This window comes from Urocampus carinirostris, chromosome 3 (assembly GCF_059441175.1).
Source record: "Urocampus carinirostris isolate Australia breed hairy pipefish chromosome 3, RoL_Ucar_1.0, whole genome shotgun sequence".
Lineage (NCBI taxonomy): Eukaryota > Metazoa > Chordata > Actinopteri > Syngnathiformes > Syngnathidae > Urocampus > Urocampus carinirostris.
Genome location: NC_142351.1, coordinates 17,516,048 through 17,541,657, shown reverse-complemented (window position 1 = coordinate 17,541,657; position 25,610 = coordinate 17,516,048). Strand labels below are relative to the sequence as shown.

The 25,610-nt window shown below is 40.2% G+C and overlaps 1 protein-coding gene across 1 annotated transcript; it reads left to right on the top strand.

Annotated features, from left to right (window-relative positions):
- The first annotated feature begins 1,099 nt into the window (after positions 1 to 1,099).
- Positions 1,100 to 23,732, top strand: ankrd52a (ankyrin repeat domain 52a). Its single transcript, XM_088330894.1, has 28 exons — positions 1,100 to 1,302; positions 1,938 to 2,021; positions 2,117 to 2,195; positions 3,529 to 3,599; positions 6,148 to 6,348; positions 6,433 to 6,520; positions 9,070 to 9,212; positions 9,290 to 9,502; positions 9,756 to 9,834; positions 10,172 to 10,286; positions 10,753 to 10,835; positions 10,918 to 11,035; positions 11,696 to 11,764; positions 12,386 to 12,526; positions 13,136 to 13,198; positions 13,291 to 13,402; positions 13,518 to 13,589; positions 13,698 to 13,899; positions 14,012 to 14,099; positions 14,191 to 14,308; positions 16,041 to 16,266; positions 16,449 to 16,533; positions 17,612 to 17,695; positions 17,799 to 17,944; positions 18,239 to 18,321; positions 19,606 to 19,688; positions 19,807 to 19,898; positions 21,385 to 23,732. Exons 1-28 carry the CDS (start codon positions 1,276 to 1,278, stop codon positions 21,654 to 21,656), a joined length of 3,237 nt encoding a protein of 1,078 aa, XP_088187020.1. The 5' UTR covers positions 1,100 to 1,275; the 3' UTR covers positions 21,657 to 23,732.
- Positions 23,733 to 25,610: the final 1,878 nt, after the last annotated feature.

Below are 25,610 nucleotides of genomic sequence, written 5' to 3'. Positions count from 1 at the left end.
ATGCATAAAAAAACGCCTTGTCTCGTTAGGTGAATGCCGTTAATGGATCGGAAAATAGGAAAAAATCAATAACCTTGCAAAAAAAAAAAAAAAAAAAACCTTAATGTAATCATCCATTATTCCATTATCTGCACCACTTATCCTCAGTAGGGTCGCGGGGGTGCTAAAGCCCATCCCAGCTATCTCCGGGAAGTGGGCAGGGGACACCCTGAACTGGTTGCCAGCCAGTTGCAGGGCACACAGACAACTCACTCGCTCAGGCACACCTAAGGACAATTTGGACTGGCCAATTTACTTAAAATGCATGTTTTTTGAATGTGGGAGGAAACTAGAGTGCCCGGAGGAAACCCATGCAAGTCAAGGAGAACATGCAAACACTGAACAGGAAGGTTGGTAGCTGGATTTGGTCCCATGACCTCAGAACTGTGCTGGGGACGCGCTGCCACCTCAGCCGCCGAGCCACCTTAATTATGAATTGTAGTAAGGTAATTACATTGAGTGGGAATGGGGTATTCAAATTAGTTTTGAAACACCATATATTATGAATTGATTTATTAATTGATCAATTGTTAGTATTTTTCCGAGCTTATTTTCTATGGAAATACAGCATAACCTTAACCATAAGGCGGCCACCAAGAAAAGTGAGTTTAAGACCAGTAATATTAACTGTAGCACTTCGACCATGGAAGCAGAAAATGAAACATGAATGTCCTTGAGAGTTCAACCAATACACAGGGCTTTTTTAGAGAATAGGCCGGGGTTTGTGACTACCATTTCTCTTTAAACTACAAGACCCACAGTGCATGACGTAAAAAATATCCCGGATGAGGAAAAAAGATTTCTTGTGTTACCATTGAGAACATATATTGTTAGGGTTTAAAGTCTTCTTTTGAATGGGGGGGTCCGACTTTTTCCGATATTTTAACCTTTTGAGATCGATTGGTTATGCCTGTAGCCAAAATGTCTTGCGATTGTAAGACACCCAAACGATGTTGCTGTTTACGTTTTGGCCACACGAGGTCACTGTTTCCTCAATGGAGACGTATAGCGCCCTCCGAGCCTGTAGGCGGACCAGCGCGAAGCTGGGCGGAGGCGCACAGCTCCTCCAAGCCGACATCAGATGCAGACAACAACAGTGTCAGAGCAGGAGGGGGTTGCTTTTGGTGATATCCGTATGCAATGGATGTCGTTTGCAGGGTCTAATCGGCAGCGCGGTGCAGTATCCATCCACGTTCAAGACCCATGAAGGAGCTCCGTCCCGGCTGAGTTTGGGAGATGGGAGTGCTCAACATTGCAGACCAGGTACGCCGCCGAATGGCGCCGTCTATGTGCTGGGAGCGCTTCTGCGCATAAAGGCGCTCACCCGGAAAAAAACTTGCATTTAATCCCCGGTTGGCTAATTTCCTGTATATTGGGTGGAAGGAAGCAACGTTTTTTACCATTGCGTTAAATGTTTTCGTTATATATTTTAATGAATGTCTCGAGTTTTTTCTCAACCTGGTATTTAGCTTCCGGCTAACCAAATCCGAGACACGCTAATACAATATTCGGGCCCAGTTTAGTGTAGGCCTCCGTTGGGGCCCTGGCTAATTCCTGGAAGGGTTGCTTATTAACAGTAGATGCATTTTCCTATTAGGATTGCATAAAATGGAATTACTGCTAATGGTAAAAGAGGAAAGACAGGTGATTAAATCGTGAATCCATTTACCCGAGCCAAATGGAATACAGCATTTTGCAACGTCAGTGTCGTAAGATTTGAATGCGAATCATTTGTGCAGATAACTTGTCACTAGAATAAAGATTAGTCCAGGAAAAAAAAAATCATAAATTTTAACCCCTAATAATTCAATGACAGTTTGCATGCAGAAAACTAACCTTTTACATAAAAGCCTGCCTGCGCCTCACCTTTTACGACTCTTATGTATTTTTTTTTTCAGCCTCCTCTGGTCCAGGCGATCTTCAACCGTAATGCTGAAGAGATCCAACAATTATTGCACAAAAAGGAGGATGTTAATGCACTGGTAGGTGTGCACGAGAGAAGAGTGTGTGATTGTTTAACTCGTGCACTTCATGAATGGCATGTAACACGTTTTTCATTGTGTTTCCTATTGAATAGGATCAAGAGCGCCGCACCCCTCTTCATGCTGCTGCATGCATGGGTGATGTTAATATCATGGACCTCCTCATTGAATCAGGTCAGATATCTGCTTTTGTTTACTTAATTTCTGTTTCAGGGATATTTTTGAAACACATCCTCTAAAAGTGAAAATACAAACGAATCGAGCTAAGTTTGATTTTATTTGGTAAGGGTAATGGACTAAGTCTTTGTACATGGTTCTCACAGTTGAAGCTTCGTCCATCCCTTGTACCGTATTTTCCGCACTATAAGGCGCACCGGGTTATAGGGCGCACCCCGAAAAAATAGTTTTTGGTCCTATATTTGACATACATAAGACGCACCGGATTATAAAGCGCTACAATGGGAACGTCGACAAAACAGTCAGATAGTTCAGTCAAACTTATTACCCCCTTAACATTCCGAAAGCTTGCAAAGAAGCAAATACGTGTCGTAGACACGTGCGGATGCGGTGTCCGTACGATGTCACTCAAATGCATCGTTCCAATTATCATTCGGAAGGTTAAAGTCTTGGGATTCGAAAAATGCCAACCATTCCTTAGTTTCTATTTTCTTTTTCGTTCGCACTTTTACTGTGCATATGACAATAAACACTTGGAATTGAGTTTAATTTAAAAATAGACTCTCCATTCTATCCATTATCTGCACCGCTTATCACAGAAACATCGAGTTCAGTCTGAAACAAGATACAGGGAAAATATATACCCGGAGTAGCTCACCGAAGTCGTTGTGTTCAACAATAATGTGCAACCATGGTCCTCTTATATCCGTGAGTGTAGTAAATCCAGGAGAGTGAAATATTTACAAATACAGTACAGAATAGTAAAATACTGTTTTCTCTATGCCGTCAACCCAACGTGCTATTCACATTCATCTTTTTCGGCCAATTGCAGGCTTTGTTTTGCCGCTTTAGCCTGGGCCAGCCGGTAAATGATAAAAAGGATCCGCCCCCTTTACCTCCGATTAACTTTAGCCAATAGTGATCGATTCAAATGATGATTGACACATTGGTTAGCCAATGAAACGCCGGTAAATAAATCCCAGCATACACCGCGGACCACTTGGCGTTAGGGGGAAAATCTAGTCGGCGGCTGCTGCATTAGTTTCAAGACTTTGCGATTTAATATTGATCCATAAATAAGGCGCACTGTATTATAAAGCGCATGGTCAGCTTTTGAAAAAAATAAAGGCTTTTAGGTGCGCCTTATAGTGCGGAATATACGGTGCTGTTAGCGAACAATGACAGTTGGCAACTCAGACCTACAGTGACTGTCACGCAACTCAAATTTCATTTAAGTGGAAAAGAAAACCTTAATGCTACTTGGCTTTATTTGATTGCAAACCATAAAATCATATTTAGCCTCTATATAATTGCTTTTTTATATCAACAGGTGCCAATGTGAATGCAAAAGACCATGTATGGCTCACCCCCTTGCACAGGGCAGCTGCCTCCAGGAACGAAGTAAGCAACATTTTTTATTTTTGTTTTGTTAAAAACAAAAAGCTTAATACACGCAACACTAATAGATATTTGCTGGCCTAATCTGGAGAATATAATTATTTGCAGCATTTAAAAAGCAGACCTATGTGTTATTAGACCCATTAGTCAAAAATAATTAGATGGTTACTTCAGTGTTAAAATAACATTATAGTCAGGATTATATCCACCTCAGTACTGTTGAATTTGAAAACCATGCAAAAGACATTTGGTGAATATATGTGAATAATTACTAGCAGTTACTGTATATTCACAAAAATTATAAAACTCATAGATGCCTTTTGGATTACAAACAAGGTCAGTCAAACATGGAACCTCTCAGTGGGTCTTTGTGACTTCGGGACTTATTTAAATGAAGAGATAGGTGACTATGCATTTTGTAGTCCATTGATGGTGCTTTTACATGCCGGTGCTGGTACTAATACTAAAATATATGTTCCTGAATTAGACGTCTGTATAAGGATGGCTAAAATATCATCAAATTTGGAACACGTATTTGTGAACAATACATTTACAAACAAAGTACCGATTGCTTGGTTGATAATAAAGCTCTAGTCTCTCCAAAATTGTTTTTCCGGGACATATTTAATAGATCCCTAAAATGTTGTTATGATTGTAAACAAAGATTAATATTTAACATGTTGTCGGAAACATAACATAAACAAGTGAATACTGTTTAAAAAAATAAAGCAATGACTACAACATAAAAACAATATTTTGTTAATGAAAACTTACTAAAGGAAAAAAAAAAAATTCTAGTTCAAAACAGTTAGCTTTCACCCAATAATATGTCATTACGGGATTTTGTCATTTGTGGTTGGTCCCTGTCAGACGGGAGGAGTTTTCAAGACACTAAGCAAACTTCCTCCTTGTTGTTTTTGCGGCAACCACGCGGCACCTTGGCGCCTAGATCGTTGATTAATGACAAATAATCTTTGGAACTTGGCAACCGAAATCCACATGTGTAATTTTAATATGTGGTGGTCAACAGAGAGACAGGTTTGTCAAGCACACGAAATTTGCCATAAAACTCGCACGAGCGCAGACCTGACAGCCTCAGCAGAAGATTCGCAACACACGCTTGGTTTGTTAACCAAATCAAACATCTCAGCCACTTAATTGTCTCAGTAACTTCATCAAAAGTTGTAATGTAACAAACAAACCTGAACCAACAATGATTTTAATAGTTTACCAGTCACCGTTTATTGAAAGAATTTGTTGAATAATCGGATAATTATCATTTTCTTCTTAAATTTAGCATGAAGTTGATGAAAAGTAAATGATAATGCACAAGAAAAATTGGTACAGTAAAAGATGTGTATTTTATTGAACATGCTGCAGATATGTACAAGAATTAAATAAAAATATAAAACCAATTAGGCACTGTCTTTGGTTCATTTATGGATTTAAGACTACTGACCACAGTCCATCATTCCATCAAATATGAAATAGATTAAGACTAAGTAAAAGTTGTTTTACAGGGGTAAAACAAGAACGGGTTCATTAGCAGCAGGAGAACAGTGAGTAAAACCAATATGAGTTGCATCTTATTAAGCAGATTATGTGTGTGAATGGTAGCGGTGCTATGAATTGGATCGACTGAACCATTTCAAGGCTGTGGAGTATTTCTGATGCTGCATTGTTCAGTCTGTTTTGTTTGACCCTTTTTTATCTACAGTTTTTAGGCATATCCAGTCCTTTATTAAGGAAAGTAATTTTTAAAATATCGTAATTTTGGGGGCTGTTTGGGTTGAATTTGGGGTTGCTGAAGCACCCCAAAAAACGTCTGGTTACGGTCATGCTCTCTTCTATAGCGAAATATACGCATATATAATATATAATGGTGTCATCAAAGCGGTATTGGCTTAAATGTTATTTGAAGGTTACAGAGGCGAGCCACACTCCTTTTGTTAAACTGTCCGACATGCTCCTTAAATGTGCATCTTTTAAATACTGCCATGCTACGCAAGGTCTTCTTTGCAAATTTTGCAAGAAGTATTTTTATTTTTTTGTGAGTTTTGATACTTGATGTTGAAGCCACCATTTCTGTATGTTTATGTTACTGCTTGAGACAGAGATGGTATTGCGCACGTGGGACTCTCAGCAGAGATTATATTCGTGCAGAGATGCCTCTGTCCGTTGGAAAAAAGTGTATGGCGACAATAGTCGCCAATCAGTTTTATTATAGACTATAGCTATTATTGGTTTTTGTTGACATCATCGACTGATTGTTGGGGCCCTAGCTTCCTCTGTATGGCTGCAAATGGCACTGCCCCACTTGTTATTTGTTTTGGCATTTCCCTAACATATAATTATAATTGCACCTTCCACAATGAAGTAATTGCATTTTTTTGCAAATTGCAACATAGTGCATGTGCAGTTAATTATTCGGTTACCATACATAGATGAACAGCTAGAACACACACACCGTACTCCGGTTTTACAGGTCAGAAGACACTAGTAAGGAGAAAGACTACTACACAGAAATAAGTTCCTCTGGTGTCTATTACAGAGGGCCGTGGGTCTGTTGCTGAGGCGCGGTGCCGAGGCCAACGCCCGGGACAAGTTTTGGCAGACAGCTCTGCACGTGGCGGCCGCCAACCGGGCTACCCGCTGCGCTGAAGCTTTGCTGAGCCAGCTGAGCAACCTGAACATGGCGGATCGCACCGGCAGAACTGCACTGCACCATGCCGCTCAGAGTGGCTTCCAAGAGGTGAGGCACTCGTACACACAGCTCGTCACCCAAATCATTTGTCAAGATTGACAGGACTGATATGAATGGGCTTCCTCTAAATAGATGGTGAAGTTGCTGCTTAATAAGGGAGCCAACCTGAGTGCCATAGATAAGAAGGAGCGACAGCCCATCCACTCTGCTGCTCACCTAGGTAAAAATCTTCCATTTTGCTACAGTCTTGTCAACTTCCTTTTTCCTTTGGTAGGGTTAGGGGGGTGAAATATGGATCTACGCCATGGGCCAAACCAGAAAGTAGCCAGGAGATAATATTATGAACTTTTCAAAATTGATTGTTTTTAATGACATGCATGTTTTTTCCTACAAAAACGGATGGTTAACAACAGCATACCTGCCAAGTACTACGGTTTCGCCGTAATGAGTACGGTTTTCTTTAACCCACCACGGTGATACGGTGCCATCACAGACACTACGGTTTTCCCCTTAAAAATAAAAAATCGTAAAAACATCCCACCGCAAGATGGAGACAAAGTACCATTTCAAACAACGGCTATATCGGCACCGCCAGTCGTCTGGCTGCATATCCGGGCAAGTCTATCAACCAAAGTGCTTGGCAGCCTGATGACCTAGAAAATGATGATGACATCATCTGGATACAAGTGCCACAGTGTGACCCATTCGAAAGAACAGTTGAAAAAATCAAAACAATGCAAAATGGAGAACAATTAATGATTAGGCTGTAGCTTGTAAAACATGGAGAACATTTGGATATCATTAATTTTGTTAAAATGAATCAACCCATGCATGTTTATGGCTTCTCAGTCCCTTATTATCTGCTTTTCAGCGAATAAAAATCTTTTGGCCTCGCATGTTCAATTGACAGTGGTGTGCCTTGCTTCACTTTGAGAAGTGACTGATTCAGTGGAGCAGTGACACTTAGAAATGTGCCAGTGAAATTGTTTGCATGATTTAGCCTTTAGTTTGTGTATTGCTTAAATATGTGCTGAAGTCAATTAAGTTAAATGGGGAATATCTAAGATGAACAGCAACACTGTCCAAGTTAGAATGGCCATCACCCTCTATGGAAAATTGAACGCAATTGTGAGAAATTACTGGGAGTAAGAAAGCTGTACCTGACTTTGCATGCAGGCATTGTCTCTCCCTGTCTCTCCGTTTCCCTCTCACTCTGTCTCGTTCTTTGTTGTTCTTTCCCCCCTCTTGTTCTCCTCTCTGTCTCTGTGTGTCCATCTTTGTGTGTCTGTCTGTGCCTTTCTTACCCCCTTGATCATCTCTCTGCCTCAGTCTCCTTCTTTCCCCTACCTCTCAACTGTAGCATCAATTACACTCACTTACAGTACCTCATTTAAAATACTGGGGATTTAACTCTACTTTTGAGGCATATTATTTATTTCACATCCACACCATTTTTGGCCTTATTAGTTAGTTAATTGGTGGCAATTTCCAATGCCTTGATTCACTGAATTAACCCTGTCCGAAGCTTTTTTTTACCCAACTGCAATCAATCTATAGTCCATTTAGTCACTTATGATTTCAATACTTGTCATATACGTGCCTTTCTTATCTATAAATGTTTCTACAGCAGGATGATTCTTACGATTTTATTTAATTACACTACCGTTGTAAATTTTGGGGAAGCTTTGACATTTCCTTGGTTTGTAAGGAAAATATGTTGGGGTTTTTTTTTCAATGAAGAAAACCTGAAACTAATCAGAAATACACAACATACACTATTAAAGTGGTACATAATAATTTTAGCAGCAAATGTCTTGTTATCATTGATATCTACATCGTTTTATAGAGGCCCATTTCCAGCAATAAGCCTCCCCTCAATGTTCTAATAGTACATTGCAATAGATGGTTATGGGAGGATGAGAAAAACTCTTGTCCAATGATATTAGCACAGCTAAAATGTTCGGATTGTTACAAAAGCAAATAAGTGAAAGTTACGATTGTAACTGCAATTCTATGAGTCCCGTACGACCACCAAAGACAGTGCTTCAAGCACGGAATGTCACCAATGCGTATGCGCAGTTTAAGAAATGCATACCAGAAATTAGTCACTCAATCACATTGTGTCATTGGGAATGTCTATAAATTCTAGTCTTATCGCAGGTGTGTCACCTTAAGAATCTTCTCGCGTGAACACGAGGATTCCGAGTGACAAAATGTTCTGACGGTCGTACAGGAGTCCTAGAACCGTAGTTACATTTGGGGAAATCAAAGAAAATGCCAAACCCGTTAACCCGAAAGGCGCCCAAGGCAGGCCGCAACGGCGGCAGACAAGCAAATCTTATGCAGCCGGCAAAAACAGATTCCTTCAAGCAGAAGATAGTGGCGGGGGCCACACGAGAAGATAAAAATGTGACTCACCTGTGATGAGACTGGAATTTCTAGACATTCCAAATGACACAGGTGAGCTGGAGTGACTACTTTATGTTTTGCATTTCTCGAACTGTGCATCCGCGAAGGTGAAATTCCATGCTTGAAACACTGCATCTCTGGCGGTCGGTAGGAACAAAACAGAACGGACCTTTGTTTGATCTAGTCGAGTATCTGGGTGTATTTTTGGGTGTGATTTAACTGTCAGAATGAAAGGCTATTCCATTTTGGAAAACACAAAATCGGGTGACCCCAAACCTTTGAAGGGTGGTGTAAATGGAAATTGACGCATGTATACCCTGGTTTACTGAGCGCTGTTGCTGTTGATAATCTTTGACGCAGGCCACGTGGATGTTGTGAAGCTGCTGGTGTCACGTGGGGCAGACAAGAGCAGTAAGGACAAGCAGGGCTATACACCTCTCCATGTTGCCGCATCGGGTGGCCACATCGATATTGTCAAATACTTGCTGAGGATGGGAGCGGAGGTAAGAGAACTGCCCATTTCTTGAGGGATTTGTTCTTTCAGTTTACTTAATTACGGTTATTTTGGTACCTTTTTAAGATTGATGAGCCCAACGGATTTGGAAACACGGCGCTCCACATGGCGTGCTACATGGGGCAGGAAGCCGTTGCCACAGAGCTGGTCAACCATGGAGCCAACGTGAACCAGCCCAACCGTTGTGGCTACACGCCTTTGCACCTGGCTGCTGTCTCCACTAATGGCGCCCTCTGTCTGGAGTTGCTGGTCAACAACGGGGCAGATGTCAACCAGCAAGTCAGTATTTTACTTGTTTGTCCTCGCAATTGTGGTTGCACAATAATGTGACTTTTAACATTATCCAAAGTAGGTTCTATTTAGCACTGTTCATCCTTGTCTCGTCCCAAGGTCTCGTAACATATTCTGCTCAAGTAGTTGAATTATGTTAAATGACAGCACTTTTCTGACTCATTCTTACCATCTCATCAGCTGTTCACGTGATATTGTGATGTGGTGTCTGAACTAAACTTGCTGCTGTTCTCTATAACAGAGCAAAGAAGGGAAGAGCCCCCTGCACATGGCAGCCATTCATGGACGCTTCACACGCTCTCAAATCCTCATTCAGAATGGTAATTGCCGATAACCCCTTTTTTAGGGATTACAGAGCAAACTCTTACCAAAACTGAAATCAAATGCAATCATCTGATCAGTCTATTCACGCACAAAGACCTAAACTCACTTAAAAATAAAGAAGTTGTATACTAAAATATTAGTCTTGAGTCAACTTTTTTCCAATGTTTATTTATTTATTTTATTTTTTTAAAGTCAGTAGGTGTTTTTAAGTTGAGAAAAGTGGTAGTCAAACACATAAAATGGTAGCGTTGGTTGAGTATGGAAAGACTTCTTCACATTGTCCAATGGAATTTAATTTGAATACATTATGCATGACTCGTTATGTACCATCAGGTGGTGAAATCGATTGTGTGGACAGATATGGCAATACTCCTCTCCATGTTGCTGCGAAGTTTGGCCATGAACTGCTGATTAGCACTCTAATGACCAATGGAGCAGACACAGCTAGGTAGGTAATACCCCATAACATACAACAAAACGCAAGGGTTTTTGCAAATCCGAACAGCCAAATAGTTGCTGGTAGACGAGAACTAATTTTGGTGCCTTGATTGATCAAAACACACTAACAAATACACTTCTAAAATGGCAGCTTTACTACCAGAAATGTGTTGTGTGGGGTTCAATTGTGGTCAACATTTTTGGACTTAAATAACTAAAACTGAAAATTTTGAATTTTTAGATATTTAGTAATATATTGAAAATAAAGTTTAGAATCTTAAAAAAAAATTTCGAAACTGAAATGTACATAGAGAAGTTGAAATTGAGTGTGTTACTTAAAACGATTAACCAAGTTTATCACAATTAAATTTAACCTGAACAAAATATTTCACAAAGTTGATTTAGGTTATTACATTACAAAACTCTAAATGAGTATGGTATGAATGTATCATCTCTGTTCTTTTGTGCTTTTCCAGACGTGGGATCCATGGAATGTTCCCCTTGCACTTAGCAGTGCTATACGGGTTTTCAGACTGTTGTCGCAAGTTACTGTCCTCAGGTTGGTTATGTAAAAGATAATGTGCATTCAAACCTCTTTTACATCTGTAAGTAGTCAACTCATGAAGCTGTTGTCCTCATAGGTCAGCTGTACAGCATCGTCTCTTCCATGAGTAAGGAGCACGTGCTGTCGGCAGGGTTTGACATTAACACCCCTGACAACTTTGGGAGGACCTGTCTCCATGCTGCTGCCTCTGGAGGGTAAGAAAATGCTTTTTTTGCTAAAAATGGAGCAATGTCTGCACTAAAGCTCTCTTAATCGGAGTCACTTCCTCCTGGTTAAGCACCTGGAGAAGGCTGCAGGTTATGTTGCCCTGCGCTTTTCTCTTGATGTTACTGGTTTCTCTATGCAACACACATTCAGTAAGCATGAGGTGCAAATGTTTCACCCTCTTTGCATCAGCAAACAAACACATCCTCTCCAAAATCCACAATCTTTTATGACCAAACTTTGCTTCTTTACAACTACTTTTTTTATATTTCCTGAGTAATAAAAACGCAATAGTCAATGGGCTTTTGTGGTCTATAATGAGCATCAGTAGTAGTGCATTTTTTCCTCCAGCATTGCTCACCCCGGTGCACACAAGTTTTATGTGATATACCATTACCATCCTGTTGTCGTTCTCTCAACATAATGCATTGGAAACCATCAGACAATGCCATCATTTTATATTTTTGAAAACGCGTTCATCAGAATGTCTACTCAAAATCGTACACGAACGTCTCTCTTGCCTTTGCTCAACATTGACAACAATCAGACTAATGTTTCCTTATTTTATTTTCTGTTGTTGTTTTTCTGCCTTAACCCTCTTAACCTACTCTGTTTTCATTTGTGAAACCTATGATTTTTTTTCTTTCCAGAAATGTTGAGTGTCTGAACTTGCTCTTGAGTAGTGGCACGGACTTGAACAGGAGAGATCTAATGGGAAGGTGGGTTTCTGCCCTAAACTTGGATATACACACAACTTCGAATTTTGTTATTAATCACAGCTGCCCATCCCAGCAGTCTTTGGAGGGAAGTGGTTGCCATTCAATCTCTAATTTGAAAGTTAACTGAATGTTCCATAGTTTTCTAATGGACTTATGTGGCGTTTACATTTCAATGAATGCAGTTTTGGCAAGATTGACCACAAATATATATTTTTTCTGGGTGAAAAATAGTATTTGTGGATGCAATGCGGTTTCATTGCTTTTCTGCCTTGTCCCGGGTTTCCATCGATATTACACACATTGAAAGTTTCAGGACTAGATTGCAATTGGTTAGTTAGTCGATCACCAACCAGCAGTGCTACGTAATCCAAATGTGAGGGATTATTTGGTTTAGCGATGCAAATGTGTCATGAAAGCAGGCTGCTTTTGTGGTTCTGCACTAGACTTCAAAAGAGCAAGACCTATACTATAATCAAACGGCATTCATTGAAAAAGCTTTTATATAATAAATTTTATTGATCTAGATTTTTTGGCAAGATTACAGTTCATGCTTAAAATGTACATATAAATGCAGTCAACAAATTGGAATGCCCGACTAATTTTTTGCTATCTTGCTACCAGGACACCATTACACTACGCTGCTGCTAATGGGAGGTACCAGTGCACCGTGGCCCTGGTGAGCGCTGGTGCTGAGATCAATGAGCCGGATCAAACAGGTTGCACCCCCCTGCACTACTCTGCAGCCTCTCAAGCCTTCAGCAGGTCAGGAATTAGGCTTCTCCTTCCCCAACTACCTGGGTCCTAACCCAACCTAACTTCCTCCCGCCCAACTTCAAAAAATATATGGATAATAATCAACAAAAAAGAAAAATAATAAACATAGAAGTGGGACAATGACATTTTTGGGGGAAGTGTCCTTGTTTGAACAGACTTCTATTGTGGCTGGAAAAGTGTTACCACGTGGTGAGGGGATTGTTTTTTTTTTAAAAGGCTGAATTTAACAATTGGGTTGACTTTAAATGATTGATGGAAGTTATTTTGGAGAATAGGTGTCTTATAAGCTTTTGGCTTCAACCTGTCGTCCCTTTTTTATTTTAAGTTTTTTTTTAATTTTGTGATGTGATGTTTTTTTCTACACGATTTTTTAAAAATCATATATAAGTGAATACAAATGCAATTCAAACTGAATACCCCTAGAAAATGAGGAATCAGTAAATCTTATGAAACGTCACCTGCTTAAGTTTTCAACAGTTATGTTTTGTCAAATGTCAATATAATTTAAAGTCATCTTTTAAGCAACTGAATAAAATATTAGAGTGCATTCTGTTAGAGAACATGGAGAACGAACGTTCTTAAATTTGTTCTTTTCAGAGGTGATGGGCATTTTTTTGGGAATCAGCAGCATGATGAAGAGGAGGTGAAAGAGTCATATTTGTGAGTTTTTGCTCATTTTGATTGTCCACTACATCTACTTTTTGTGTATCGCACCATGACGAGACCGCAACCCGTCTCTTTCTTATAAACAGTTGTTTGGAGCATCTTCTAGATAATGGCGCTGATCCTTCGATGGTCAATGCTAAGGGTTACAGCGCTGTTCACTATGCAGCTTATCATGGCAACACCCAGAACCTGGAACTGGTCAGTGCAATAATTCGTTTCTCATAATTGACTACTGAAAGTTGTCCAAATCCCCATGTTATTTTTTCAATACATACAAAATCTGTAAACACAAGTCTGTATATTTGTGTTTTAGTTGCTGGAGATGTCCTTTAATGCACTTGGAGACATAGAAAGCAGTATTCCAGTGAGTCCCCTGCACCTTGCTGTGAGTATCTTTTAAACCATTCCTATATTTTCGAATACAACTCCAAAGCTAGGAAAATCGTGAAATGTTCCTTTCTGAGCCTTCCATGCCTTCTATCCTTGCGTGCAGGCTGACAGGGGTCACTGGCAGGCGCTGCGCGTATTGACTGAGACAGCGGCATATGTCGATATGCAAGATGCTGCTGGCCGATCTGTCCTCTACCTGGCTGCACAGAAAGGTTACGCCCATTGTGTGGAGGTGCTCTTGGCCCAGGGAGCTTCATGTCTCCTTAATGACAACCGTCTCATTTGGACACCAATTCATGTTGCAGGTAACAGTGGAGATAGGTGGTAGTTTTTGTTCCTGCTATTACTTTGAATTTGTACTGTATTTTTACTGCCAATCTTATTTTGTATTCATGTTAGTGTAAAATGTCTTCTCAGCTGCTCAAGGTCACTCTGATTGCCTGCATAAGATGATCGAATGTGGGGAGGAAGGTGACCTTACCAATGTCGCAGACAAGTTTGGCCAGTGAGTACTTTTTTGTGTCTTCTACCAAAAAAAACTCACTCAACCCTTTCTGTGCTCAATGGTACATCTTTTTTTTTGTGTTGTCCTGTAGGACACCTCTAATGCTCGCAGCTCTCGGAGGTCACACAGACTGCGTCCGCTTCTTGTTGACAAAGGAGGCAGTTCCAGATACTAAGGATAAGAGAGGCAGCACAGCATTGCACAGAGGGGTAAGCCGTTAATTTTATGCAGATGTTTATTCCTTGTACTAAGATTCACATAATTGCACTGGATTTCAGGCTATAAATCCCTTTTTTTTTCTAAAAAACAAAAACACCCTTAAACATCTGCATATTGAAGCATTAGTTCACGACGACTCCAGCTTTGACAAATGAGGCATTTTGTTAACGTTAAAAGTTAACATGGTTTTAACCCCTCAATATAAATATTTCATTGGAAAGCTTAAACTCTTGGGAATTGAGATATGCTGACTATTTCAAAATATACTAATCACAGAAACGTCCCAATCAGTCTGGAACAAAACACCCAAAAACCATAAACCCGGTATAACTCACCCAAAAAGTGCTGTAATATTCCACTCATGAAACGATTCTTTACAAACATGGACTTGTTACATCCAGAACTGTCCAGTGAATCCAATCGTGTAAAATATTTTCTTCAAAACACTCGATGTCGCCAAAAAGAATTCCTGCATTGTTTGAAAATCTTTGTTGTAATCAGTTTGTTTCGCTCCATAATTCCCCTTTTAAGATAAACAGACTCCTCAGGTGATTTCCAATATGGCTGTTAGCCTCTGGCCTTTTGACTGACACCACTCTCAGCCAGTTGCAAGCTTTTTTCACGGTCTTTAGCCTGCCATAGCTAATGAAGGCCAGTATTGAGAAAATGGAAATTACAACTTTTGCTTGAATAGTAACTTAATGAAATGTTGGTTGACATGTTGGTTAGCAAATTAAACTATCAACATAATTGTTTGCAACTTTTTGGGGTGTAATAAAATCAGAGCCCAAAATAAACGTATGTAAATGCAACCTGGAATCCAAGCGTTTACAATCCATGATTGACTTGTGGAAAGAAAAATCAAACATTTACTCTTTCACTATGACTAAAATAAAGTAAAATACTCGGTTGCAAAGGTTTTAAAATTGTTGTGTCATGGAAACACTTTGACATACCTTGGAAAAAATGTGTAAAATACAATGTTTAGTTTTTCCAGATTGTGATCAAATTTGACCTGGATAACCTAGATGACTCTGTGTTAAGAGCATTATTTCAGTTTGATACAAAATGTTTCCTTTCAAAAGAGTCCGAAACCGTCCACGTTCTCCCAATGGTTCAAGAACAAGTCAAGTTTATTTGTATAGCCCTTAATCACAAAGAGTCTCAAAGGGCAGCACAGGCCATAAAACATTCCAAACCACTGACCATTATTACACCATCCCCTGATTTGAAACCTACATGAGGGCAAGAAAAAACTCGAACAGAATTTCATTTACTTAGGGATTTACGAATTTTACATTAACCTGTCAATAATAGATATAAAACTGATCTAGAAACTACTGCCATTAAATCCAGCGAATGTGTTTTTACTATAACTTGAGGAAGCTTAAACAAAGCCCTAATTGTATTTCGAGGTATCAGTTGCCGAAAGCAATTGTTTCAACGTTGTCCAGTTTAGTTATGTGAAATTGAATTGCTCGTTGTGTGGTAACATAAGACAATCACACGACTGTCATGTTTACTTTCTTTCAGGTAACTAATTTTAAAGTCAGTTGTTTTCTTTACTTCCGACATATCTAAATACATACATAACGAGTATTCTAGAGAATTACTGATGGTAATTCATATTTTGACGCAAGTATAAATGTTTTCTGATTGTTTTGAATATTTCTGAGGTTTCACTCTACCCATTCGGTATTAACTTTTGGTGTTGTTTTTTAGGCATTGCTTGGCCATGGTGATTGTGTTGCAGCCCTACTGGAGCACAAAGCTTCTGCTCTGTGTCAGGACTTCCTGGGTCGAACGCCATTGCACTACGCTGCCTCCAGGGGTCACGCTGAAATCTTGGCCAATCTGGTACGGGCTAGCAGTGCCTCGGAGATTGAGCTGCAAGGAAAACTGCTGGACAACAAAAAATATACTCCGCTGCACTGGGCTGCATACAAAGGTTTGATTTAAAGCCACATACCATTTGGCATAATTAAACTACCCTTTTGAATACAAGTTTTAATTAGTTGTTTGCTAACTTGAACACATATATGTAGTTTCTACTAATGTACATAAAAATGTGTTGTCCATATCAAATTAAAAAATAAATTAAATGAATGATAAGAGCTTCTTTATTTTCAGGACATGAAGACTGTTTGGAGGTTTTACTTGAATTCAAAACATTTCATGAAGAGGGAAATCCCTTTACCCCCCTGCACTGTGCTCTGTGAGTATTCAGTCATCTATCTTTTCAAACGAGTTTAGTATCAGGAATTTTAAACTGCTTCACATTAACCAAGAGGGTAAAAAGTCATCCATGTTTTTTTGAGTTTTGGGAAGTTTGACTCTCCTCATTCATGCATACATACTAGGTAGGCATGGCCCAATATGAGATTCTGATGTTATGATAATCGTGGGCAAAAATATTACTGTCTTTTTTATTTGTTTTTAAACACAACATATATTCACCTTAATCACTCTGAACATTTTATTGTGATATACATATTCTGTATAACATTGTACTTTTTGTGTTTAGTTCCATATATTTATTTCCAAACAATCAAATAAAACACCCCAGAGGAAGCCCAAAGTTTAAAAAATAAGATCAAATGTGGTGTTTCTTTTGCTACTATTGTTTCTTATTTGTATAATCCCAACAAAGGTTTTGCTGCCTAGAGGTATTTGGTTGTAAAAGAAAAATCAAAAAACAAAAGGCCATTACACAAAAACAACTTTTAAGGGGAAAAGCGACTGTAAAGTGAATTGGGATGATGATCGCATTTAGTACTCACCCACTCGCCACCCCCCTTCTCGGTGCTAACACATGGCAAAATATAGCTCATTTACTAAACTTTAATAGGGTTTCTCGAGCTAGTTTTCACCAAGAATCTGAGTTTCTATCAAACATGATTTTGTGGTTACTGTCAGAATACATTGTATGGCTAATATTTTGTGAAATTTGACAGTTTATAGACGTTTCTAAAGTATTATAATCATCCTTCCACTGTACCTAAGAGAGGGAAGCAAAACAACACTCCAGGTTCCGTTTTAGATTGGGCATAAGTTGAAAACCATTACAACGGCGCTATCTGCTGTGGAGATGGTTTCAAGTGTAGTGGTAGCGCTGTAGCAGAGTGAGATGCTGGGATGCCAGCTGAGTGCCAATCATTTAATTTTAAAATGAGCATCTGTAGGCCGCAATCTTAAGTACTGGTACAGGACACCTAAGTTAAGCATATCGTTAGTTTGACTTTACTTTCACTCATTTTTTCGATACGCCTAACCAAAAATTACTTTGTTAATAGAATGAATGGCCACAGCGGTGCTGCAGAGCGGCTTCTTGAATGTGACGGGGCCCGCATGATAAACACAAGAGATGCCAAAGGAAGGTGAGAGAGAAAAAACACACACAACTTTTAAGATGCACAAGATAATCCACCTAATACGACTACTGCAAAGGACTCACTTTAACATTGCTGTGTGTTCCGTCAGAACCCCGCTGCATGCTGCTGCATTTGCTGAGGATGTCGCCGGACTCCAACTAGTGCTTCGCCATGGAACTGAGATCAATGCAGTGGACAGCAGTGGACGTTCAGCTCTCATGGTAGCTGCCGATAAAGGACATAGTGGCACCGTTGGTAAGTCTGCTAAGGGATTTTATGCAGACTTGAATGGTTGATGACCGTAGTGGTCTGTTTGAGTAATGAATTTATCTTGGCCAGCACAATGAAGAATCGGCGCTCAAAGATCATTAATATTTATATATATTTTATATATATTCAAGCAGCTAACTAGCGTTTTTATTTGTTTGGGAACAGATGTGGTCAAATTCAGATGACCTAAGCTACCACTCTTCAAATATTTATTGTCAATTGGCGATTTTTAATTTTAAGATTGTTGACCGATTTTCATGTTGTTTTGTGCCTGTTAAGCCATCCTCCTTCATCGGGCAAAGGCCGACCTTACGTTGCTGGATGAAAATAGGAACACTGCTCTGCACCTGGCCTGCAACAAGGTAAAAAGCTGTTGTTTCTGTCGTCCCTTCATCATGTTGGATGAATTAAGTCACCTGACCGAGAGTTCAAATCTTCCACTATTAAATTCTTTTTACAAGAGCTACCATATGTTTTCTATGCATGTTTGTAGTGTGAGTGTAGCATAGTAAAAATATCACTCTTAAATGGTGTTTTAATCAGAAATTACATTGTCTAATTACTTAAGCGGCTCCTGGCTTATTTTAACTCAGCCAGAAAGGCAGAATAGGTCATTTTCCATGGTGCAGTTGAAATCAGCCGTGCATATTGAACAGCATTGAATTCTCTTAAGAGTCCGAACGAATTATAAGTCTACCTGAAATCCATATTTAGTCCAACACTGTGTAAATACCCGGTGTCCAGGAAATGTTTTTTGAGGTGTTTTCTACTGTAGTTTTCCCAAACTTAAAAATATTTAAGTCTTGGGCATGAAAAGGTTGACTTCAAATCATGTACCGTATTTTCACGACCATAAGGTGCACATCGGTCTCGGATTTTCTTCAAATTGTGCTGCGGGGCCTATCGTGCGGTGCGCCCTGTGTGTCATGTAAGGCAGGAGACGTAGACAGCCCCCGGTCACCGGTTCGAGCCTTGGCTGAATCAAGACTTAACATTTTTGCACAAGATATTAAACAATAAAAATGTCAAAATTCTTACCGCGCTGAAGATAGTGTAAAATGTGAGATGCGCATGAATTATGTCAGTAGGGCGACGAATGTCGCGAGAGACGGTGCGAGAGTGTAGGGGAGCGCGAGAGTTTAGTTTTGGAGAGAGTTCGGTGTGTTTACAATAAACGAGTGCTGACGGTTGCAGCTCTCCAAAGAGACCGGAAGTGTTTGATTATATTTTCATGAACGAGGAGCAATCCATTACCCACACAAGACGACACGCTACATTGGTGGCAGCGGTGGGATTATGAGCAGGTGAAGGAGAGCTGTTTACACACGAACTAGGAAGAGGAAGCGGATTTCTTCTTTGGGGTGGATGCTGGGTGAGCTCTCACTGCACCATACGCTGGTAGCGGTGGAAAGAAGTACTACAGTAATGTCCTGTACTTGGAAAAGGTGCACACAATACAAATTCTAACTTACAGCAATGTCCGGATATTTTCGACATCCCGAAAAAAATGTTCGTATCTGACGTTTTATGTATGTCAAATGGTCATAAATAGGGGAACGTCCGTACAGAAATGGAATCGGCTATTGTCGTGAAAATACGGTAACTAGTTTCTCTTTTTGATGTTCACTATATTTGCCTTCTTTCAGGCTCATGAGATGTGTGCTCTGTTGATTCTGGGAGAGATTCACAGTCCCACTCTTGTAAATGCTACCAACAGTGCTCTGCAAATGTGAGATTTTTTATTTCTATTTTTTAAATCATGAAATGGAAAAATTGACATTTTTAAATTTACTTATGATTGATTTTATAAAAAATTTGTTTATTGTTTTTATTTATTTTTTCTCAAGGCCTCTCCATCTGGCTGCTCGTAATGGCCTGGCCACAGTCGTGCAGGCGCTGCTAAGTAGAGGAGCCACTGTTCTGGCTGTGGATGAGGAAGGTAAATCTCCAGCGATTGTTAATCAAGCATCATGTTCAAGTTATTTGCATTATGGCGCTTTTGATGGTATTCACATGAAATCACGCATATACTCGAATGTAAACAGTCGGCCGTACTGGAAGGGTACACCAGATGGGGTTTGATGTTGTCATGGGTCTACACTTATTTTTTGGGATGTTCAAATGAATGAAAAATGCATAAGGTGTTGTTTTTTGTGACTATACCATTTATTTCTTAGTAGTGTTACTGGGTAAGAGGAGGCCAGAGCGAAAATTTCCTTGCAGTGCTCCTTTCAGAGATGGCATGTTCCATAATAAACCTTGGGCAAAAATTGTGCCAGTTCCTTGTCAAAATAGGCTCCAGAGAAAGTCACTGTCCCTGAAAGCCTGGCCGAAAAGAGTACATCCTTATCAGGTGAGGGGAAGGTACGATCTGAATGAACGCAATGTATAGGTAAGATCGGGCTTAAAAAAATCCCGGCCGAACTGACGAATTAACTTGATTTGAGGCACCAAGCCTGAAGCAAACCTGAATTTTTGTATTTTATTTGTAAAGACTCGTACTTTGTAAAGACCCCATAGTGTTGCTGCTGCTGCTCGCGTAACCAGGCTGGGAAAGAGACACAGAATCCATTGCGCGGATCATCCATAAAGAAAAAGAAACATAACAATGACAAGTGCGTCATGGTGAACGTTTAGGCCCGGCCCGACACAAGTTTATGGGCAAGGTTCGTGCTCCAGGCCTAAGTCCTGACCTCTTACGCAATGCGACCCCTGGGGATGGCCTGGCCATTATAAAACGCCTTTCTGATGATCTGATGATAATGCACCATTCGCTGGCTGAAACGAGTCCCAGATATCACATATTTTGAACTCTTGCCCCTTCACCACGCGCTTTTCTCCAGCGCGTCTGGCTCGTTTGTATTTCAGTATACATTTGTTATCGTAACTAAGCCCAGAACATTTATTGACGCCAATCCGGAGCTCTTATTCGCCATGTTTGAAATGTCAATCACATTAGTAATTGGCAGACATGGGACCAAGTCACACATGTGCAAGTCTCAAGTAAGTCTCAAGTCTTCACCTTCAAGTCCCAAGTAAGTCCCAAGTATTTTTTTCTTGGGCAAGTCAAGTCACAAGTCAAGTCCCGAGTCTTAGATTGCCAAGTCCAAGTCAAGTCACAAGTCATAAAAACAGCGACTCGAGTCGACTCGAGTCCAAGTCACTAAGTCTCAAGTCCCCATGTCTGGTAATTGGTTAAACCTACACCATACTTGGGTTGCTCAAAGGTTGTTCATGTGATTAGGAACTATCTACAATAAAGTTAAATGGAACTTTGAACTTGAATCTGCATACAATTGAGTCTAATAAAGTATCTATCTATCAATATCAACCCCCATGGCTCTCAGTTAATCCTTTCTCTAAATTTTTATTTCCGATGTTGTTTTTGGAAGGTGACTTAATGCCACCTGTTCCTCATTCATCAGGTCACACCCCAGCTCTGGCGTGCGCACCCAACAAAGATGTGGCTGACTGCCTGGCTCTGATCCTCTCCACCATGAAGCCTTTCCCTCAGCTTGACCCTTCCTCCTGCTCCTGCTCCTCCCCTGGCGTCTCTTCGTCGCCAGGCCTCAACCTGCTTAAGCACTGCGGCATCACGGCCGCCTGTGCCCCCCTGCCCAGCAACGGCCTCCACAACGGCTACGTGAAAGACCGCCACGGTGCCCCGGTCGGTGTGGATGGGTGTCTGTCTGAGTGAGGGGTGATGCCGCCAGGCTTGCTCCTGTTGCTGTCACACTCATCTACCACCATTGGGTGTCTCCCTTTAATGTGGCCAAAGGACCAGGAGAGTACCCACCGACATATCTATTCTTTGTATGTTTGTATCTGTCTGTGTGTGTGTGAATGTTTGATCTTCTCTTGAGGTGCAGTCAAACCTAATATGCAATTAGAACCCCATTCCTCCATCCCAGAGTAGTTGCTTACTACATAGAGGCTTGTTGCTCTACAAGGCCACGCCGACCAAGTGCGAAATCCAAACAAATGTAATCTGGCCACGTGGAAGTCATTTGAACCCTTTAAAAGCATCAGCTATGTAATGGCACTGGAACAACTCTCGTCATATCTTTGAGTGAAGTCATATCACTTTGGTGACCTTGTAGAGGAACTTCAAGCCTTCCCAAAAGAACAAAGAATTTTGTTTTAAGATTGGTTTTTCCTTTTCTTTAATTGTACCTTAACCTAGATTGTTTTTGAATTTAATTTTGATGAAGGAACCACACAAGGGAAAAATATTCAAATTAGTTGAAAAGTACTCTCCTAGGTGTTACAGTACGATTGGAAAAGGGTCACAAAGATTCTTTGGTGTGACTTTTCGGCAATGGAAGATAATTTGGTGACGCTGCTGAATACTTTTAACGCCAGCGCCTCCTTGCAAAGGAGCATCACGCCAGCATCGACCCTGAATGTCGATGCTGATATTTTAAAGATGCTAACTGTTTGTTAGGCTAGAATGTTTCTAAGCATATGTTATGACCAAAGTTGATCAACACTACTATGGCTATAAAATTATTTATTTGAGATGAACTGTACTGTACAGAGAGAGACAATAGATCTTGATATACCTCGTCAATTCGTTTAGCAGCTGCTTCATCTTTGCCCAGGGTCCGTAGGCCTGACGTTTTGTGTGTGTGTTTTTTCTCTTTTTTGTGCGCGTGCGTGTCGGTCGGTAAAACTACTGTAGGAGGTAGTAAGGTGACCGAGGCCTTGTTGATTTCCTAGATGAAGGCTTTACAAGTAATATCTGCCAACAACACCTCATCATAGCATCATATATCTGAGCACATAAATGAACAAGCCATTTCAATTTCGTTCCCATCTCTTGAACAGTGTTTGTGCACAGATTTTGGAGTTAGCTTGGCCTAAGTAATAGTTTAATGTGGCGCTTAGGTCTTTTCTTTTGTGTGTGCATATTTTCTGTGTGTCTGTGCATGTTTCAGTGTTGAAGGAGAATTTCTTGAATTTGTCTTAATAACGTCTTAGTGCTCGTCAATTTTGAAGCATATTCTCTGCTTATTTTGCCTCCACTAATATTATTATTTGTCAACTTATGAGCAATATTTTCCTTTGGCCTTTTTGATTTGTTTTATTGAATAGACAATCACTGTCGCAAGGGCTTTTGTTTCCCTGGAATGTGTTTGGTTTTCCTTTTGGTCTCAGTCTGTGACAGATGACCTGAAGACTAAACGAATGGCTCTGCGTGTTTTGGGCATTTTAAGCCGTCTGTGTCAACACAAATGCACTGGAATGCCTTTGATGGCTTCTCATCAAATGCCTTTTTGGACCCATGCCTTTCAGTTGAAACCCATACAGTGGGAAAAGTATTATGAGCCGCCACGTCCACAATGGTCGAGCTCTTATTCCTCTCGTTCGACAGCACCGAACCATGGCGGATGATGATAAGAATATTTTGGACTACATTTCCTTGATTGAATTGGAAGGGGCGGGGAATAAAGTTAAAACCAATCATTTCAATTTATTTCGTCAAACAATTCGAATCGGGAGAATCTTTTGGCATTTTATGAGCTCCCGTGGCCATGTGTAGCGTAACTTACCGTAGCCAGTTTCATGTTCTTCTTTGGAGTGCAGCACTGGTTGCGACTGAATGAAAGCACGCCTCTTTGACAAGTACTGCATGCCGTTAGGCTTGTGTTGCTTTAAAGCTTTGTAAACAGCAATCAACCCCCACATAAATATGCTCATCCGCAGTGCTGAGACCATGAATAGCAGAAATCCAAATGTGTGCTTCTTGCCTTTTTTTTTTTTTTTTTTTTTTTTTTTTTTTTTTTTTTTTTTTTTAAGCTTGTTTGTAATTCCATCCCATTTCTGGTACTGAATATTATACATGCATACTAAAGATGATTGTATAGCACCGCTGGAGCTGTTCGGAACGTTTTTTTTCTTTAAATTAATTTTCGTTTTTTGGTGGCAGTGATAACTCCACAGCAGCCACTGCGGGTCAAGTGTCACCATTGCACACATTCATTGACCAGATTGGAGGCGATGAAGACCTGATACCGGTTATCCAAATCCTGCCGCCCCCTTTTACAACGACAATTAATACAGATTCCAGTCCAGGGGAACCTTTGCTAGTTTGCTGATTTGAAATTTACTCTTTATTCTCCCGGGTAATTAATGAAAGGTTCATCTTTTGTATGTTTTCTCTGGATCTTTGCTTAGAGCAGAAAACAAAATTAATGAACAAATCAAATTCCAGCAGTATATTGGCATTGCTTTGTTTTTGGTTTTCTATGTTGATGGGATGTTCAATGACATCTGATTACCTTTTTAACCTTAATCCCACAGCACTTAATTCGTAAAGCACGCACTTTCGTACATTCAGGTTCTACGTGTGCAAAATGGAGCAAATGTAGTGTATGGACTTATGTTTACATGCATGTGTGTTGCTGCTGGAAAAACAGGAATGGTCGACTACTTTAGCTGTCGACGTGGTGCATTGCATTGATTAGCAAATGGTGTCTCCAACCACTCTGAGCGCTGTTCACTGCCCGCTGGCTTTTTGATCTTGTGTGAGAGTGTTTCTGTGTGTGAGGGTCAAAATCTGTGTAGCTGCACCTTCCTGCCCGATCTCTTGGCCCATGTCACTTGGAGTACCTTCTATGTGCTCCTTCGAAATGACGCACACAGTCTTTGTAGGTGCTTGTCTGTTCTGGCAGGGATGATATTTTTCTTTTTTTTTTTTTTCTTTTTCTTTTTTTCCTCTTAATGATGTCTCCAAATATGTGACCTGTAAACAAAGATGTTGCCTCCCTGAAACGATACAATCTATCCATTTGGGACGTAGGGTTGTCATACCTGCTTTGAGCGTGTTCATATGTCAGTCATTACCAAGTGATGTGCATGTCAATGTAGAGAAAATAGGGTTGATGGTACAACTGTAGCAATATTGTGAGTTTGAGTGCAGCACAAACATTACCATCCACCTTGGCCAAGTCATGGATGCCAATGGCAAGATTTAAAATGTAGACACGGGTTTTGACGCATTTTTAATATAGCCAAAACCTGCGCAAGGAGGATGAAGAAACTTCATTCATCAGCACTAATTCATTTATGCATTGATTCAGGCCGTTCACAGTCTGACCATCCAATCTGAGCCATTACTGAAATGAATGTCTGGTCGGGGGTTATTCTTCTCCAGCCGGAGGTTTTGAAGTTGTGGAAAAATGCCCGGTGGCATGTAATTTAAACCTCTTGATTTAAAGTTTGTGCTATCGATATTGCACTGAGGGGCTGCATTCAACTCATTTTTTGGCTATTTTTTGTTTTGCTTTGATTTTTGGTGCAGCCAACGTGGTTTACGTAGGAGAGTTTGACATCCGTTTCATTGCTAATGCCTTATCAACCAGGACTAAAAATAAGAAAAGGCCTACAACAGAATTTGGTCGCTGTTACCTGCCTATATCTGACAAAATGCACCTAAGCAACACCCATTTAGTGCCATAGAAAACCTTTATTTGCCTTTAGATGTAACTCATATTGGTCAGTAACTTACTCCCTAACAGGCAGGATTATTCTAATGTTTGGACTTGCATGTCTTTGTACGATTAAGGATTAGGGTAAAATGTCTTTGCATGGGATATTTGGATGCCTAGACACAGGTGTTCTGTCAGTAAGGTTTTATAATTCGACAACA